We start from the raw sequence: 19139 nt of genomic DNA, 5'->3' as shown, positions 1-19139 counted from the left end.
GAGTCATATCCCCGCCCCCTTACACGAGTGGAAGGAGCAGAGGCTTAAATCCAAGCTATTTAAAATCAGGCTGTAAAATTTGCAACATTTGGGAATACAGTTTAGGCATTTAGACCACTTTAACAGGATTAGATTGATACAAATGGTCTTTTCAGTGTTTGCTTTCAAGAATCAGAGTAACAGAATAGTAATATTTATGATAGCAAATTTCTGTAAAATTGGAATATAGGGCCTATTCTAATGGAACCCGGTTATTCACATCAGTGACATTACGACGTGGCTCATTGCTTGCATTTGCATCTGCCAATTTCTCAGTGGTTTGACATACCTTAATACATTTGCAAAATAAGAATGGAGGGAATAACTGAAACTGATGAAAATTCCCACCAAGTATTTCTGTTCAAATACATTAGGTCCAGACTGTCCTCTACTTGAAATCTTAAAAAGCATAAAAAGCTAGTAATTTAAAAAAGCTATTTGGTTCATCATTACGCTGTTTCATTCTCCCTGTAGTTTCTGCTGTGGCACTGGACCTGCAATCACTACTGACTTCAGCAGGGCTGTGTACAGGCACAGTGTTTAACTTTATGGAACAAGTTATGGGACTGGGGCCTAAATCTAAAAGCTGCACACTAATACTGTGGTAATATTACCTTCTTAGAATCTTTCATCTATCATATCTTTTCAAAGCCATCTGCATATTGCATTATTTTGTACTTACAATCAGGAGGCATTTTTTCCGTAAACAGCTTGTAATACTCTTTTAGAAGTTCTAAGTTTTCCTGGTTAATGTTTTCCTGCAAAGTGGTATCTCCAAACCTATAAAAAAAGCACAATAAAATGATGGAAAAGACCACCCCAAACAAACCACCAAAACTAAACCAAAGCTAAATTATCCTTCAGAATGATTTCTTCGCATATAGAAATCATAGAGCCATAGAACAGTTTGGGTTGGAAAGGACCTTAAAGATCACCCAGTTCCACCCCCCCTGCTACAGGCAAGGACACCTTCCACTGGACTTTGATTATTTTTTATTTTAATCCCCTCCCCCCCAGTGTTGAATGTACTAGATTTTGCCAAACATGCAGTTGCTAATCTCTGATATGCTTTGTAACTAATACTTTAATATTTGGGAACAAGGTCATCACACATCGATAATTCTTCCAAAATCATATGGACAAAATAATCCATTTAAAGACAAATATTCAATAAAGCACATATTCTTTTTACTTTCACAAATCCTGAATAAATGCAAGGGCTCTTTGTGGGAATTTCAAATGGCACCACAGGCAGAGAACACCAACTTCTACATCTCTTACTGCTGCTCTCGCTTAAGTGTATTAATTTCTACCAGAGCTGGACAATATTGAAGCCACACAAGATGGAAGATATTCAAGTGTCAGGTGGAAAACCTTCTGAAGAAATATTTTCTGCTCTGGTCTGAGAATATTTGCTATAAATAGTCAAACTGATTACTTCTCTGGGCCCTTTCTGCCCTACACTGCTCCTGAGCTGTTATCTTGGTTTCTTGTATCTGAAACCAATGACAGAACCATTTCTCTGTTGTTGAGCAGTGATTTTACCATTAAGCTTCACAGAGTTATGACCTGCAGGCTAGCTGACTTCAGTCGTCTTCATCTAAGCTTGCTGCAGCACACAGACCTCAGCAGTCGCTTGACAGTGCTGCAGCTGGCTCAGGAACATGTTCTGGGGTTTCTTGCAGCAGCAGAGTCTGCTGGGAACACATCCCCTAACCCCTGTTATTCTGCACTTCACAGAAAATCCAGACAACATCAGGATGCCATTACACTTATCCACAAACCGACCATAGCTACATAGGCAAGTATCTTTCTTAGCGAAATCAGAATTTCTACAACACCCAAGTTGTAGAAAATATAAGCTAAAACCAAAAGAAATATATAATAGAAATTTCCTGATACCTCTGCTGTGAGAGATATGAATATAAAGACAGGAATGTCCCTTGGGCAGTTAGGACTCATCTTTAGAATAGCCTTGAAATGAAGAAAAGGAAGACAGAGAAGGAAATGGTGGAGTACAGAAAGAGAGACATGGACAGGTAAATCTTTTCCGGACAGGTAAGTTTTCTCCACCAGGTAGAGAAAAGGGAACACAAATCAGAAGATACCAAATGTACTGCTATATCATGCTGAAGGAAATAAAACATTCAAATGTGCTGAAGAGGGAAAAGACTACTTCCCCAATAGCCATTGCTGCACTGTCACATGAAAATATTTCTTTTAAATCAGATACATTCACAACTGCACTATACTGAATGAAGAGATGTTTTCATCTAAATAAAGCAACATTTTCTAGAAATTTATCACAAAATTTTCTTTCTCTTCTCATGTTCATTTCCCCCACAAAAAATATTTTTTACCTAAAAGCATGTGCAGTGTTTCCAATCTCAAAGACAAAGGTGCAGCTTTAGGAGCTAAGCAGTATTTTGAATTAAGTTTAACGTTTACACCTGTAAGTGAATGCAGAAAAAACTGTTTCTGCATGGAATAATTCAACTTGACTTTTTTGATACATATATATATTTTTATATATATTTTTATTTATAGACCTACAGATATTATTTTTCATTCACAGCTTTCTTTGTCCACAATGTAAAATCACCACTGTGAACAAGGCTGCCACTCCTCCTGCAAGCCAGACATCTTTCACATCAACTCCTCTCTACAAACCCCCATATATCCAGGCTGTTCTGAAATCTTGTAAAATCTTTCTTCAGGACATTTGTAACGTAACAGTCCTTCCTGCCTATCCCACCCATGTAAGCTGTCATGAACTTGCTTCTTCATTACTGCATACTCCTCTGATTTTGGGGAAACCTGACGTGCCCCAGTCACAACTGTCATGACTCATTTTGTTGATGTTGTACCCTATCACCTCGCTCATGTCACTCCTCTCATAGCATCACTTTTCCCTTCTTTATGGCATCAAGTATAAGCCATTTTAATTTTCAAGAATGTTTCAAGTTCTCTAACCCACTATTCAACTTTTTCAACAGTAAAATGCCAGGTTTTATTATCTTATGATTCAGCCTATGTCTCTCATTTCAGTTTTCTATCTAAATTTTCTCATACATCACCACTCACAATTCATAGAAGTCTCCCACAGACATCCAAAAAGATACCTGATGGCATTCCTTAGAAGTGTTCCTTAAAAAACAGAAGACTGCTTTTACTCTGCTGTCTGCAAAGAACAGGACATGAAACTCCTGCTGTGCTTAACTTCTTGCCTATTGTCCAGGTTAACTTCTTTTTTCACTATCTCGCTCTATTTCCCCAGCTACACTTTTGCTTTTGAGTTTGTAGTGAATGCAGTCTAATGATAAATGTCTCTCTGATGCCCTGTTAATAAAACCAGTTAAAGAAGAAAAGAAAAAGTAACTGTTCATTGTTGATGTCTACCTTGCAGTTTTAGCATTGCACAAACTTGATAATTAAACATCACTGACAGATACCCTTCTCTTGGAAAATTAATAGGCTGCTGAAACTTTGACTATTATTGTGCTAATTAATTAGTTTCCAGCAGTCTTTTCAGAGGATTAATATTAGCGTATCAGAACTTTAACATTAGACTTCATGTTTCTACAAACATATTACTAAGCATTCCCTGTTATTAACTACCACTCCTCAACCCTGGAAAAAAGCCCTAAAAAGTTGAGAAAAATGATATCTTTCTAGCTTATTACTTGCCCAGCATCTTCAACCCTGCTTCTAAGATAATAAGAATTTTCAATTTTCAAACTCATATTTGAAACAAACTTCTACATCCGTGAAATAGAAACTCATTTAATATGTGTATCCAAAGGAAACTTGGCACTGGCTGTGTGAAATGCACCCCTGCATATGGTCATATCTTCACTTGGACTTTTCATTATTTTGCATGGCTTCATAAGCTTGTGCTTATGTCCTTTAATACTTTTTAAAATACACACCAAGCAAATGTGAGATTGTCCAACCACAAATAACAAAACAGTTTTATTTTTAATCCTGGGAGATATCCTGTACTAGCACAGCATACTTGGGCAGAAAATGAAACACGATTTTTTCTTACCTCTCTGCAAGTGTTTGCTGTTCATTGATTCCAACATTAAAGAGTACTGGATACATGCGAAGTAGCTTTCCTTCTTTAATCTCTTGTGGCAGCAATTCAAACATCTTTGCTGGAAGCTGGACCTCTATAACATAATGTTCACTAAGAAAATAAAAAGATGAAAAAGGATGGGAATATCAATTAGTTTGCTTGAAATTATAACCTTCCTAAATTATAGAGAACATAGAGACTTATAAATCAGTTCTTCCCTTTTCCCCTTAATTGTTTCGAGCCATAAAATGTGATGATTCAGTCTGCTTGCTTTAAGAGCATAACTGAGCTATACGGAAAAAAGGCAGGTAAATATAGTCACACGCTCTTGATAGTGACTTCTTTACCAAAGTGAAAATAGGACCAAGGATGAAAGCAGTAAAAAGTCTTCTGCTACCAAAACGTGAGAACTTCTCAAATCTTAAAATGTATCTTGCTGAGTTACAACTCCCTTTCAGAAGTCATGCCTTGATCCTGTATCCACTCTAAACGCAATATGAGCAAAAACCTTTCAGAAAAGCTCAAAGCAAAATTCCCCATTTTCTTCAGTGGATGGGTTTTCTCCCGGGGGATAGAAAGCATTACCAGTAACAAAACTGGCTCTGTGAAGATAATAATTGAAGGCTCATTACACAAACATGAATCCTATTTTAGGAGAAGAAATATAATATAGAGCAGTTGTGGTTATATGTTTGTGTTTGGTCTGACTTTATGAAAAACATGTTACTTTGGCTGCCATTCTAAATTCTTATTACGTGAAACCCTCCAAGATGAATTTGAGGATTGATGCCTGACCCCACAACAGAAAGAACAGCATGCTGTTAACTTGGGGTTTATTAGCTTTCTTTCCATTATTAGAGCAATCAGTCTAATAAAAGAGGAACAGACTAGAAGCAAATCCATTTGTCTCCAGGATCTGGCATTTTAATCATTCAAAGAAGGCCAACTGATAACGAAGACTGAGGTTTTCTCTCCTGCAGAACACATTCGGTACACCACCAAGAAGGAAGAGTATTACAGCAACAGGAAGGAAGGAGGACCTATATCCTACCTACAGAAACCAGGCCTAGGAAGTCGCACAACTTCTGCATGTAAACTGCAGCTGGAAAACTGTTTGCAGCTATTAAAAAATTCTATCATGAAGTCGCTCCAACCCTTATTTTAATCAATCACATGCTTGCTAAATAATTAAAATACAATCTGGATTATCCAACTGTAGGATTTGGGAGAGAAAACTCAGAAAACCTCGAAGAAGAAGGGCAGTTTCTGCACTAGCTCTGACAGCCTTGGCAAGCTGGAGGGATGAGTGGCACTATTTCAGAGCAGGTGTTCGGATAAGCATTTTAGCTTAGACGAGTTCATGGTTGTACTTGCACCTCTATCCTGTCCACATATCCTAGAGCAAAATACAACAGATCCAGTAGAGACTTGTGACTGAATTGTAATTACATTCAACTAGGGCAATAGCATATGCCTTGGTTCTGCCTTGGTACAGGCTAGAACTAGTGTGTAATCTCTGAGCAAATGCCAAATGCTCCCTCCTGAGGGGGGTTATCAGTTTTGAATGGAGGATACATGTCTTAGACGGGGGAAAAAAAAAAAAGGGGGTGTGTGTGTGAAGAAATAGTTTCACTCCCCAGATAAGTCTATTTGGCTTGTGTTTTGTTTAATTAATTCACCCGTGTGAAGGAAATGAAGAATGAGCAAGGATGACAGAGAAGAACTCAAATGATCTTCGTATTCATTCACAGCCTGCATGTGAGCACTCCTAGCTGCTGTCAGATACTGCCAGGACATTGTTCTGGGATGGAGTGCTTTCATGAGGTTGAGAAGAAATGTTGGTTTAGTCTAATTCAAAGAGCATACGCTGCTGAACCAAAATGCCACCAAATTCCTGCACTGCTACATTTCACACCCCCAAAATCACTACTATTCTTTCAGTGTGTGAAAGAACACTGCGAAATGCTGACCTTTAGGCATGATAAATTAACATGGTACCATTTGCCCTTTTTTTTTATTTCTTCTTTTCAAAACATTTTTAGAAGTCTCAGAGATAATCCTCGGTAACTTTAAAAAAATCTCTAACTAATTGCACAATGAAACCAATTCATTTCTGACCATGTAAGTAAAAGGCTCCCAAGCTTTGACAGAGCTGTCTAGGAATAGTACTGAAGTCAGGTGGAGAAAAAAAGAAAAAATAATTCAAAGTACTGAAATCTGGAGGACTTGTTTGATGTTAATTTACCAAAGACCTTAAAGGTCCTGTGCTTCTATTTAAACATGAAACACTAATACAGCAGTAAATTTTATTGCCATGTCATTTCTGTCTTTTTGTGGCTAGAATCAGTGCAGAATACCAGGTGGTTTTGGCATGAGATGGGTAAGGTAGCTACTACATTTTCCAATGAGAAGGAAAAATCAGTACATAATTTTTAACATTTTATGATCTCTCACGGCAGCAGGGTGTAGAAATCCAGCATGTTTAAGAGAGTAAATAATAAATCATAATCTCTTTTAGAATGAATTGTATAAATATAGGCATTATACATTTAAATGTATATGATTTCACTAAAACAGGACTGTTTAATATCCCTTTCTTTGACTTTATTTGCCTTATTCTCTAATATTTGTTATCATTCCATATCAAGTCACTTATATGCACCTTTGCTTTGCAACAGAAAAAACAATGCACACACGGTCAGTCACAGCACCTCAGCTGGGAAGTGCTTTACCCAGCTCTTCTTTTAACTAAGTGATGACTTTTTAAGATCACTCCAATCTGGCTGTAAGTGCTAGTCTGATAGTGGGCTTCAATGAAAACAATGGTACCAAACCCTGCAGCGCCTCAAAGTTCATGTGCACAAATACTTTTATAAAAATCTTTGATAGAATGTAACTATAATAAAATACTACAATATAGTGCCTATAATAATAAAAGAACCTGAGCACCTGAACTAAACTTCACTTTTCCTGGATGGCCAGAGCCAGTCACCCACATCAGCAGGTTAGTACACTGCTAATCAATGCCACAGCTCTTTGGATTGATTTGTTTGTGTACACAGAATCTCAGTCTTAAGCCCTTCCCGAGAAAAACAATTACCAGTGAATACTCTGACTCTGCAAGATAAGAATTTGTAGCTTAATTTTCTGTCTTGCATTTCTAGAGTCTTTCAGCCTCATTTTATTGAGCCAGACCATATAACAAGCCAAATGATTTTACACATTAATTAGAAATAACTAGGTTTTCCACTGTCTTCTCTTTTTATGCTTGACTTCCAATGCTGTGTGATAGGAGCTGTCTCATCACAACTCTCACAAGAATGGGGCTCCTACACGTAAGCTTTTAAGATTTTAATATTTTTCTCCCTGATACCAATTCCATCCAGTGAATACCTGCCAGTAAGTACAGTTCAGCAATCACAGGCAGTAACTCTTCTTCCTAAAGACTGACTACTCCATCAATCCAGAATGCCTGAGGCAGCTCAAAGCTCAAGTCTCTTTTCAGTCCAGGACCTCCTAGCGTGTCAGTTCAGTGTACCGCAGTAATGGCAGCAAGCCACTAAATGTAGCTGCTGGATTTTTCAAGCTTTTTGACTGCTGTGATTTGCAAAGGATGTATTTCTTATGTTTTATCTACACACCATAATTATTCTTAATTATTCCCAATGCGTTGCCTATCATACTCCGGCCTTCCTGCTATTTATATCAATCCTTTCTCAGAAGGCCCATAGAATGAGAGTGAATTATCCAGGATAATTAAGTAAATCAGTGGTGAAAACCCCCTTCAGAGGAAACACATCTTTTCTAAAAGTTGCTGCTTTTAGCTGAATTCAATTTACAGTCATCTTAAGAATAATGATACTACTAAGGAAGTGATTTCTGCAAAGTAAAAACATTCAGAGCTTCAGACTAGAATTATAATGAAAATAAAACCCACATTCCTCCTGTGTAACAATCTTATTAACCCTCTCATAGCCATAATTAATGAAGTATACCAGTTTATGTCCTGATATTCAGCAGCGCTTATGAGAGATGCATAATGTATCAGTGGCTTTGCGCAAGGATTTCTGAGGTTGCGTGTGTCCTGTGTGATCTTCAGCAACCAAGATAGGTTTCTTGTTTCAGAGGTGACCAGTAGGTTTTGGCACCTGAGTTTTTCAGTTTCCGTTTTAAGATAATGAAGGCCTAACTCTTTGAAATGCAGTTTCATTTGTCCCACTGGAATACAAGTTCTGTAAACATCAAACCCAAGGTTTCTTCAGTTAGAGGCCACTTCTGTAAATACTGACCTTGACACCTCTCTTTTGATTCAGTATGAAAAACACAACAGAAACTCTGCATAACCCAGATACTGTTTTGATTAATTTGTTTTAATAATTGGAACTTTTAGTTCTTCATCAGGAAAGTAACCCAGAGCCCATATTACTGCTAGCTTTACAAATCTCTACTACCTCATTACATCTCCACACACCTGATGAAAAGTAAAACTACTGCACTTTCCATGTAATAGAATTCAGCAACAAGAAAACCGCTATCTGGGCTTTTCATGTGCTACAGATTAAAATACATGCCATGGGCTCCAGGAAACAAAGTTCTTACCGCCTTCCAGTTATGATAGGCAAAAAATCTTCTGATTTGGCTTCGATGACTTTAAACATTACTTTCTGCAAATCTGAAATTCCCACAGCCATGTCTTCCAGCATCCCTGCTTCTTCACCTATATGGAAAGATTACAGAGGTTATTAACAGAGTAGACAGATCAGTCACTGAATAGGTTATAGTAACGCAATACAGTGATTATATTTTCCAGTCTGTGCTTCTAAAAAATCACAGTCCTAAATCTACATTAAAGTAACCTACATAAAAGCAGACTGATTTTTAGAACTGCTGACAATTCTCTGTGGCCTAAATGATACCTATGAGTATTAAGTACCTCTGAAAATCAGGCTGCTCTGTATGTGCATAGAATAACCTCAGAAAAGCCTTTTTTGTCTATTCTGAAAGTGTTTTTAAAGACCGTCCTGCTGATGGAGGACAAAGGTTTTGAGAATAACAACAAGCATCATGCAAAAGGGAGCCTGATAGCAATCTCCAAGTGAGGATCTGCAATTGCCTGTGCACTAAAGAGCTGCATAAATGCTAAATCCTTACTTTGGTCAAAATCTCTAATTTGGGGAAGGATCCAATACAGCCAGATCAAAGCATTTTGAAACATAAGGCAGTTTCTCCCTCCAAATATTCTTTTTAATAAGTATCAAATGATGGCATCTATAACAAGCTAGGAATTAACAAGTTTTGAAGCTATCTTCACATCACCAATACTGGTGTGGTCAGGGCAGAGGCTGATAAGAGCCAGTAACTGTTCACATCTGCTATTTGGATTAGCTTTGTAAACCGGCTTAGGTCAAACGCCTATAGAAATGGAGACAGTTTTTATTAAAGCCGAAAGTTCCACTAGCTGTACTGAGGAAGGAGTCTCCTGTATTTAAGATGATGTCGTTCAGCACTCTGCATGGATTAATTAGCAGCTAGTGTTCCCGGAGGAATTGAGAATAAAATGAATGAGTAATTTGTGATGCAGAATTGACAGCACAGTATCAATGACTTCAACTGTGCTATTATATGGAAGCCTACTGTCTCCTAAGGATAGTGTTTGTTGATTCATAAGCCAAATTACTGGAAGCAGAACAGAGGTTAAAATAAGAACCTCCTGGGTAAACTTCTGGTCTGAATACATAAGAAACTTTGTCCAAGAACAATACTTACTATACGTACTAAGGAGTCCTTCATATTGCACAAGCAATCCAACAGTATGAAGCTGTTGTAAAAATCCTTGATCATGTAAACCTGTGTGCAGTTTGATTATAAACCCACAGACCAATCCAGCGAGCTATAAAGACAGTGAAAACATATGAAATTAACAGATGTACTGTTCTAACATAGTTGAAATGAGGCTTGCTATCATTATACGCAACAGAAGTAGTAGTTAGACATTTGAGGAAAACAGCATAGATATTTCTGTTCAGTGACTACATACATAATTTCCTATTAATATATTACTGAGGCATTTTTTGGTGTAAAAAGCAGTGAAATACTCCCTTATTTTACATTAGATAAGCTTCATTTATTTTGTGGGGTTGTGTGCTATTTACACTGACATAAGTGAGAGCAGAACCTCCGCTGGCAGGCTGTAAACACATAAGGCTGTGAATTATGATGGATTTGAAAGCAGTTAGGCACCTAATGCAAGTGAATCTCCTTGGCAGTTGCACTCTAACTCTTTAATTATGTTATGAAAAACATATAACTTAAGAGAGAAATTAGATGAATCATTCAGAGAAAAATCTGCCTGGAAAATATGATCTACAGAAGATCGAAAGCACTTCAGTTATTTACCAAAAGAAGACAAGTCTGAGAAGAGACATAGTCTTCAAACACATAAAATAGTGCTACAATCTGATAACAGATAATCTGCTCTTCATTTCCAAGGTGACTGAGGGAAAAAAATACCTAGCTTGAACAGCAGCAAGAAATATTCCAGGCTAGACTTGAGAATTTCACCTACAGGTGAGGATACTGGCATTTAATCTAGGAAGACTAAAAGTAACTTTATGGATCCTTCTTTGTGCAAAAAGGGGACTGGGTAACCTTTTCCAGTCCATTGCAGACCTTCTCGAACTCAGTGATACAGCTACTATGGATTTCCATCTACTATTATTTTCCCTATCACATTATAACATATTTAAGTGGATGTAATGGCAAATATATGAAAAAAAAAGTTGTGTTAAATTGCGAAGAGGAAAAAAAAAAAAAGGCAACGAAATAAAGAGAACCACAAACACTGGCATGAACAAAATGCTTAATTATAGCAGCAGTAGGAGATAAGTGACACAAGACAACCTACTGCTTGACTAAAGACGATGTCTCTTCTTAGGGTCAGCATCAAACACTGTGGCAAACCACAGGCAAGTTCCTGGAGCAGAACGAACGCCATCGATTGCTTTGCCCTGGTCACCACTTCTCCCATGCAGTCCTTCAGTGTAATCACCAGGGGATAAAGCTGCTCATACCAGTCACCTAGAACAAGACAGAACATTCGTTCCACAACAGAAAACTTGCAATGAAAATCCTTTTTAGAAAGGAAAGAGGACTGCAGTGGCTGCACAGATTGCCCTACATTTTAAAACAACTCTGCAGCTCTATCCTAACCGCTGCAGTACAGCAAACACCACCAAAGAATATGCTTAGAGGTAGGACTCCAGCATACCACTAGGACTGGGACTAAATCCTTGGCCTGAATCCAACTACATCTTGAAACAATGACTTTTTAACAGACCTAACCTCTCTGTAAAACTTGCATTGAAGTGCCATACAGGGATACACATGAAAATTCATTTAGCACAAGGTGAATACAGTGGAGATGAAGTTCTGTTCTTTCCAGCTCCAACAACTTGTTATCTAAACAAATGAAGTATCACCAAAAAACAGAGGAAAGAGACTATAATTAAGAAAAAGTGAGTGCTGGAAAGCAAAAGAGAAGAATAAATAGATATCTGGAAGGATATTATCTGTGTAATATACAGGCTGGAAAAAATACTAACCTTCAGGTCACATTCCTTTTCTTTTTAGCTTGTCTCTATATTGTTCTCTTTAAATATTTAGAGATACTGAACTCATTTTTTTTAGGTACTTCAAGTAAAGAGATTTAGGACTTTCCTAATACGTTTTGCTCTATTAAAATACATGCTAGGAATATCAGCAAACACAAGCCAGTGAAAATGCTTGAAAAACAGGACTCCTTAATAAATTACAAATGTAATGAAGTGATATCTAGGAACGGAGGAAAATCAGAGCAGCTTACTCCAACTTGCCTAATTCCCAAGCTGTTCCTGAATTTTTCAGGACTAAACAAACCCATACCTGCATTGTAGTTGCACATGGTTTTGCCTGTCTCTCCAAGCTGATAAAATAATAACAATAATAATAATAATAACAAAAAACCCAATAATAATAGTAAATCACCCTCCTTCAGAATCTGCATCTCAGTTTCATTGTTACAGTTTATAATAAAAATCAACACTGCAGAAGAATCTATATAAAAAAAGGGCGTGTTACTGACTTAACACAGTCCATCACTTACTCATATTTTCTGTAGATTAGTGTAATTAAGAATCAATGATAATTAAAATCTGTTCCATTTAAATTGTAATTAGATGGAAGATAACAGCACGTTGTTTCAGGTAACCTTCTGAGTCAGGCCAATGGAATACTCATTAGCTCTGGAGAAGTTCTTTAGACAGGAAGACATAGCTGCCTGTTGCAAAGTCAATCTGGCTATGCTCCAGAAAAGTATGTAAATTAATACAACTGTAGCCAAGAAAACTAGATAGAACTTCGAAAGCTGGGAGAAACTGCCAAAAATAAAAATAAGGTGCAGGAATGAGGAAATAGGAACAAAGACAAAGCAGTCACAGAGAACAACTCAAGTTCCTTTGCAAATAATGTCTTTGTGATCAGGCAACGTGTATTCTAACAGTCACACATATCTAACTGTGAGTAATACAGACTGAAGAACCATTCCCTGGAAAACAGCAGTTCTGAAGTCAGAGCCACTGTGAACAAAACAGAACATAAGCCATCCCCGTTTCATGCTCCAGCAAAAAGAGGTGATTTTATACATGCCATTGTCTAAGAGAGCACTGATACACCATGTGCCAAGATCTGGTGTATACATTTTAAGGAGACTGCTGAAAAAAAAATTGAGAGCTTGCAAGATTTAGAGTAGTTTAATCTCCTTAAGCCTATCAAAAAGGCTGAGCAGCAACTTGATGTCCCCTCTTCATAAGAAGAAAATAACAAGTACTAACAGGGATGTTTATTCTAGGGAATAAAAGCAAAAGAACAACCACAGGCCAGAGGCTGCTGTGAGACACAGTCAATTTTAGAAATAAGGTAAACAACAAGGTGTGACATACTGGAAGCCAGACTAGACAGACCAGACAATTTAAACTTTCCTTTTGGGTCTTAAATTATAGCAATTTATTAAATTAATCAATGAATAAATTCCAAGGAAAGCAACTGCAGCAGAACAAGCTCAAAAGATGCAATGCCTACTGAACCCATGAACAGGGCTGTATACAATTAAAACAGAATTTCTTGCCTGCTTCCAACTTGCGCAAATAATCATACCCGGCCACTTTAAAGTAGACCTAAAGGTATTTGCTAAATAGACATCTGCTCTACTTTCATGGGAAAGCAGAGCTGCATACAGACATAGCCAAGGATCTTGCAAGTACACTGACAGCCAGGGCAAGAGAGAAAAAGCTGAACTTCCCGAACTTGCCACACTTTGTGAACCTGCTATTACAATTTCAGATTATGTGGATAGGGCTAAAAAGCTTTACTGACACTCTTTTTCATAAAAGAGGGGGTCACATACTGGTCATATAATACTTAGATCTGACTCTACTGAGCTACCAAACTTAACCAGTCAATCCGCACTGTATTTCTGCTGCTTTATGAACATAACTTTGTACTTGCCCTTACTGAGCTGCATCCTAATATTTCAGTGCTCCATTTCATCAAGATCCATTCTAATCCTGCTCCCATGGTGCTTAAAGCCTCTCCCAGGCTTAAGCATCTGCAAATTTTATAAGCATCATTCATATTTCATAAGCTAAGTCAGTAATGAAAATATTGAATAATACTGGACCCAGAACAAATGTAAGTGGATTCTACCTCTTACAGCCCTCCAGGTTGGCAGTAAACAACTGATAACCACCTTCTATTATGATTTTCCAAATTATTTTGCACATACCTTTCAGTACCTTCAAGATCATTTTCTCACAAGGCTGTTTTGGAGGAAATTACGTGTTTGGAATACTAACTTACTAAGTAATTTTTGTCAGTAATAGTTGCATTAAGAAGGAATCCAAAGATTTGAAATTCTCAAGGCCATTTTTTCATTGAAGGGCATTCGTGCTATATATATTAAAAATAAATCCTACTGAGTATTTAATGTCCCAAAGAATGCAGAGCTTTACTTACATATACATTTTGTTTTGTAGAAAACAATAAAAATTGAAAGTTTGTTGGAAACATTACCCTAATGACTGAGGAAAGATAAATTACTTTATTACAGAATATAAATAGAATTGTAGTTGCCAAAAGGAAAGAAGATAGGACTAAAGCCTCTTGTGATTAAGTTATCCGTAGCTATCATCCTACTCCTTACTCACACTGAAAATCCTTGCTCAAAATTAGTAAGGATGTCCAATCCCCAGAAGGTGGAGCTAGTTAGTAAATCTAAGAGAGGGATTGCATTGTTTCTTGAAAACAGAATATTTATGCGTGGACTAGTATATTCCCATGTCTATCTATTTATTTTAAAGCAAGTTTTGTGTGCTACACTCAAAATAAGAGGCATATGCTGAGACCAGGATCTTAGAAAGGACAACTCTAAAGAGAAATCTATATAGCTGCTCAATCTTTGGTCTGTTAGAAATCAACCATACGTCACTTGTTATGCAGAATATCCTGTTGCAAATACTTTAGCAAGAATATAAATCAGGGTCATTCATTAACAATGCACAGAGCTCCAAATATTCATCAGAAGTACTTGCTTAATAGCAAGAACAACCGCTCTTAAGTTGCTCCTTGAAACTGAGAAGCACTGTGAAACTGGAGCTTATGAAACAAAAAATACTGTATTTTGAAGCTTACAAGAAAATTCAGTAGAATTCAGAAAATATTGTCTTGTATGCAAGGCATAAATATGGAATACCAATAAAATTAATAAAGAGCTATTATTTGTAAAGGGAGCTTTAAACCCCTGGTCTATAATCAGGTTTAGACCTAACTTGCTACAACATTGTTGACATGTGAGGATACTGTTTGGTTACAAGCTACTGCTTATACATCTGAGTTTGGAGAGAGATGCAAGACGCCCTACTACTCCTACTTCATGAGAAAACTGGCAGTCAGCTCAGAATCAGTTGTTGCTGTAAAGAAGGTATAGGGGGCTAATTATGGCGCAGGACCTCTGCTCCAGCAGAGACTGATGCTAGCTTTGTAGAATCACTTTCGTGTTCAACACATTCAAGGACTCATATATTGACACTTCAGGTGACAAATCACAAGATTTGCATCCTCAACACCATGGAAAATCCTTTGAAAAAGACTGAAGAGTTAAACGAATGAATAAACATCTCAAAAAAGACATCAGGAGCAAGAACAGAAGGAATAAGGACAACTGTCAGGTTGCTAAAATGACAAGGGCAGCATGTTAGTGATTCACTTGGTAGTCCTGAGGTAACAGTTGGACTTGATGAACTTACAGGTCTTTTCCAACCTTACTGATTCTATGTCCTGTTTGGAATATCCAAACAAGAGCCAAGGTCTATTGATGAAGCAAGGAAACTCAATTCAAAAATTGTTCTAATCAGCCATTGGAAAGGAAACTAAAGGCATAAAAGCCAAACACATTAAAATGGAAAATGGAAGGATGAAATTAAAAGTGGTATCACCACTATGCAGTTAGTGTAAGATTAAAACATAAGAATATGTGCAACAAAGCACTAGTAATACTCTACTTCCATTGCTAACAGAGAGCTGTGGAAGTTCAGTTTATGACAGGATTTGCCCTTTGGTTGCTGGAAAACGCCCATCAGTCCTATGTTCTCTTAATCAGCATGCCTGTACAGGCAAATGACCTGTTTAGCACCCAGCCAGTCATTTCTATGTGCTAATATTCAAGCTGCAATATGTCAAACTGCATGTTAAATTTGATAAAGTTTGGCAGAAAAGCAAGCTTCTGCTCTGTTCAAAGTCAGACCCATTGAAGTGCTTATTGAAATGTGCTGGTAATAAAACAGGAAAAGCTCTGAGGCTTTGGAATTGGACTTGTACCTCCTTTTGCCCTGGCAACAGAGAAAAAAGCCAATTCTGCCACTGCTGTCTGCACCACTTAAGAATCAGTGGACATTTTCGATGGATTCAAGTCACCTCAAAATATAAATGATACGAAGTTAAAAACTAAACATAGAATTAAAAGCAGAAGAAAGCATAACAAACAGAGGGCTGCCCAGACATATGGTAATGAATGTAACAGCAGCTACCCACGACTTAACTTTTCACTGTAGCTGATCGCTTACTCCCTTATTACCTGGCCATACAATTAATCCACAATAGGATTGAAATTATAGAGGTCAAAGAATGTAAATGAGTTGTCTTGACATCATAGATCAAATGTTAGGCAAAATCTGCCGTATGGAAAAAGTCAAGCAAAACAAACCAACCAGCATAAAACAGCAGTAAACCCTTCAAACCAGGTAATGTAAACCCACAGTCTGAATTTACTCACCTAGGACAGGAACATCCTTCCGATTTCCTTTATTTTCTTTCTTAATAGAGGCTTAAAAACTGACTTAGTAGAGTTCAAGTATTCAACTTTGCAGCACAAAAAGGTCAGCTTCCTACTCCATCTTGCCACTCAGCTCTTGGAGCTCAGTTTAACTCTAGTATGAGGGCTAAGCTCTTTGAAGAAAGGATGAGGTTTTATGCTCATAACTCTGTGGCATTTCTCACAGGAACACCAAAAACTTGCAAAAACCTGCAAAGTCTTCCTGGTATTTCTAACAGCAGTTACTTTGCACAGTTTGGGTGCCCAGAAGAACAATCTTGAAATCTTGGGTATTTATTATTCCACTGCAATCATCTGAGATTTGCTATACTGTCACATGGATTAATAGTGAAAATGGAAACCATCTAATCCTACATATACAAGTGTGCCAGCAGCTTTAGTCACAAGAAAAACAGAAAAAGGCAGCAACGGCAATAACAGACGTTAAGCTAAGGAAATCTAAAATACTCATTACATAGGAGTAATGGATAAACCTTGCTCTAGAAGTGTTGTGCAACTAAATATTCTGATGTCTTGTTTAAAAATTAATTTGTTGATTCAGTTAAATAGTATTCCTTTCCCTTACACATTTTTAAGCTTCCTTTATTAGCCAAATTACTTAGAGAAAGCACTGGAATTATATGCTGGGCTACATATAGCCCAGGTAAGGACCCTACCAGAAAGAGAAGGATGATACAAAAGTGTGAGGAAAAAGAAAAAAAAGCACAGAAATAGAGCTGAAGTAAAGGCAAGCCTAAGAGAACACGGAAGAAAAATGTGAGGAAAATGAAGGGAAGAGAAAGTTTTTCAGAAGTGTTTTTGTTTCCTCAAAACAAATATCTGCTACTCAAGCGAACACAGACCAAGGAAGAATTTTTCATCTTCCTGACTAAATGGTAACTTAAAATAAAAGCTCTTCTTCTGAAGATGCAAACAAAACCAGAACACAGCTTTATTTCACCTTTCTATCAGTATTGCATTAGGAGGGATGCACTGAAAGACAGAAAGGTTGAATCTAGACTTACAGAGTCCCCGCCAGGCATCAGATTATTCAATAAAAATTAACCCACATATGCCTGCAGCAATGTGGCTATGAACAGACGTTTCCCTTCATTCCAGCTAGGAAATATGGCACCGCTCCCCAGGTGCTCTTTGCTACCCCTGCTGAAGGTTACCACTGGCCCATTCATTTGCCCAGCAACATAGTTTATGATTCTGTAATTCACTTAAGGCAAAATCCAGGCACAATCGCACTGCCAGCTTAAATTGCCTGAGATCATGTGGTGGATTTTGCATGTAGAAAAAGTAGGGAGTACTCGCACAGAGCCAGTGGAGGAATGGCTTGGTGATCATTCTGATGGTGTGGTACAAGGAGGCAGATGGAACCAACAGACTCTTTCAGCAGCACAGCTACACATGGAGATCTGCTGGGGGCTGTGTAAGCATAAGAGCAAACTACCATGTTTCACTGGCACCTCTAATGCTGCAGGACAGGCTTTCACATTCTGACTCTCATGGAAAAAGAAAAGGCAAAAATAAAAAGGATTTAATGTTGTCAAGTAGTTCTCGAAGGCAAACCGCCCTGGAGTTACAACAGTAAAAATCCTCCCTCTCCTTTAAAATCCATCTACTCTTCTTGATTTATCCTGCAGAGAAATCATAATCCTGCAACTGATGAAACCATAGCATGTTACCTTGGTAACTGATAACTCAAATTCACTCTTAAGAATACACTCAAAGGTCAGACTGCATGAAAAGTTAGGCTGAGGAAGGTAAAATTCATGTTGAAAGGTAAGCACTAGAAAAAAGTGCCACTGATATTTCTGATGACAAAGACTCCACACAATAAATATAAGCATATTGGGGGGGGGGAGGGGGGGGGAGAGTAAGATCACATGATGTCAACACTGAGATTGCAAATATAAACCTATCTTAGGAAGCTCTGAATATATGACAACATCTATTGTTATAGGAATATGCTATTGCATCAAGTTATTCTCATAACATCTTCTATCATCTAAAATGAACATGCGTGCAGTCTTTTTCATCTTTATCATTGTTATATGCTAGGAAAAAAAGTATTAAAACAGTCGGGTTCACTAATATAAGCAAATATTTCATCCCATATTTATGGTGTACTTTTCATTGTTTTGATCAAACCCTGAGTATTTCCCATTTTTCTTACAAACATCAGCACAACGTTTCTTCAGATCAAGTCCAGCACTGAAGCAGTTTCAGACTCAAAGATCTATCTGTGCCCATACATTTGCAGTGTTGATGAAATACATTATGCTCAAATTATGATATAATTGCAAGATACAACAAGCTTTTCACATATGTAATGTTTGCGAACTGTATGTAGCATAAAATTCTAATTTTAGAAATATATCTCTGGGTGTAAACATGGTATGACTTTATATCTAGGAAAAAGTTATGAGCCCGTACAAACGAGGCTTCAGATATAAAAGGGAGCAGAATTAAGGCACAATTTATAACCCTAAACTTAGAATCATAACCTCTATGTAGGTGCTTCATGGTGAATCTTTAAGGCTTCACATCAAACTTCAGAGAAGGGATGCAGATTAAAAAAACCCCGTATAAACCCACACTCTTATAGAGAAG

At 37.5% G+C, this 19139-nt stretch overlaps 1 protein-coding gene across 4 annotated transcripts in view; it reads right to left on the bottom strand.

The window, feature by feature from the left end:
- INPP4B (inositol polyphosphate-4-phosphatase type II B) overlaps positions 1 to 19139 on the bottom strand; it is a 309190-nt gene that overhangs the window by 40993 nt on the left and 249058 nt on the right. For all 4 annotated transcript variants that reach the window (XM_030492258.2, XM_030492256.2, XM_030492257.2 and 1 more), the window contains exons 18-22: positions 11022 to 11194; positions 9884 to 10007; positions 8717 to 8834; positions 4088 to 4228; positions 722 to 819 (exon numbers count right to left, since the gene is read on the bottom strand). In XM_030492258.2, the coding sequence (XP_030348118.1) occupies positions 722 to 819; positions 4088 to 4228; positions 8717 to 8834; positions 9884 to 10007; positions 11022 to 11194 (654 nt within the window). The remainder of the gene's footprint in view (positions 1 to 721; positions 820 to 4087; positions 4229 to 8716; positions 8835 to 9883; positions 10008 to 11021; positions 11195 to 19139) is intronic.

Source organism: Strigops habroptila, chromosome 7 (assembly GCF_004027225.2).
Source record: "Strigops habroptila isolate Jane chromosome 7, bStrHab1.2.pri, whole genome shotgun sequence".
NCBI lineage: Eukaryota > Metazoa > Chordata > Aves > Psittaciformes > Psittacidae > Strigops > Strigops habroptila.
Note: the sequence above shows the minus strand (reverse complement) of the source record. Positions and strands in the feature narration are given on the sequence as shown.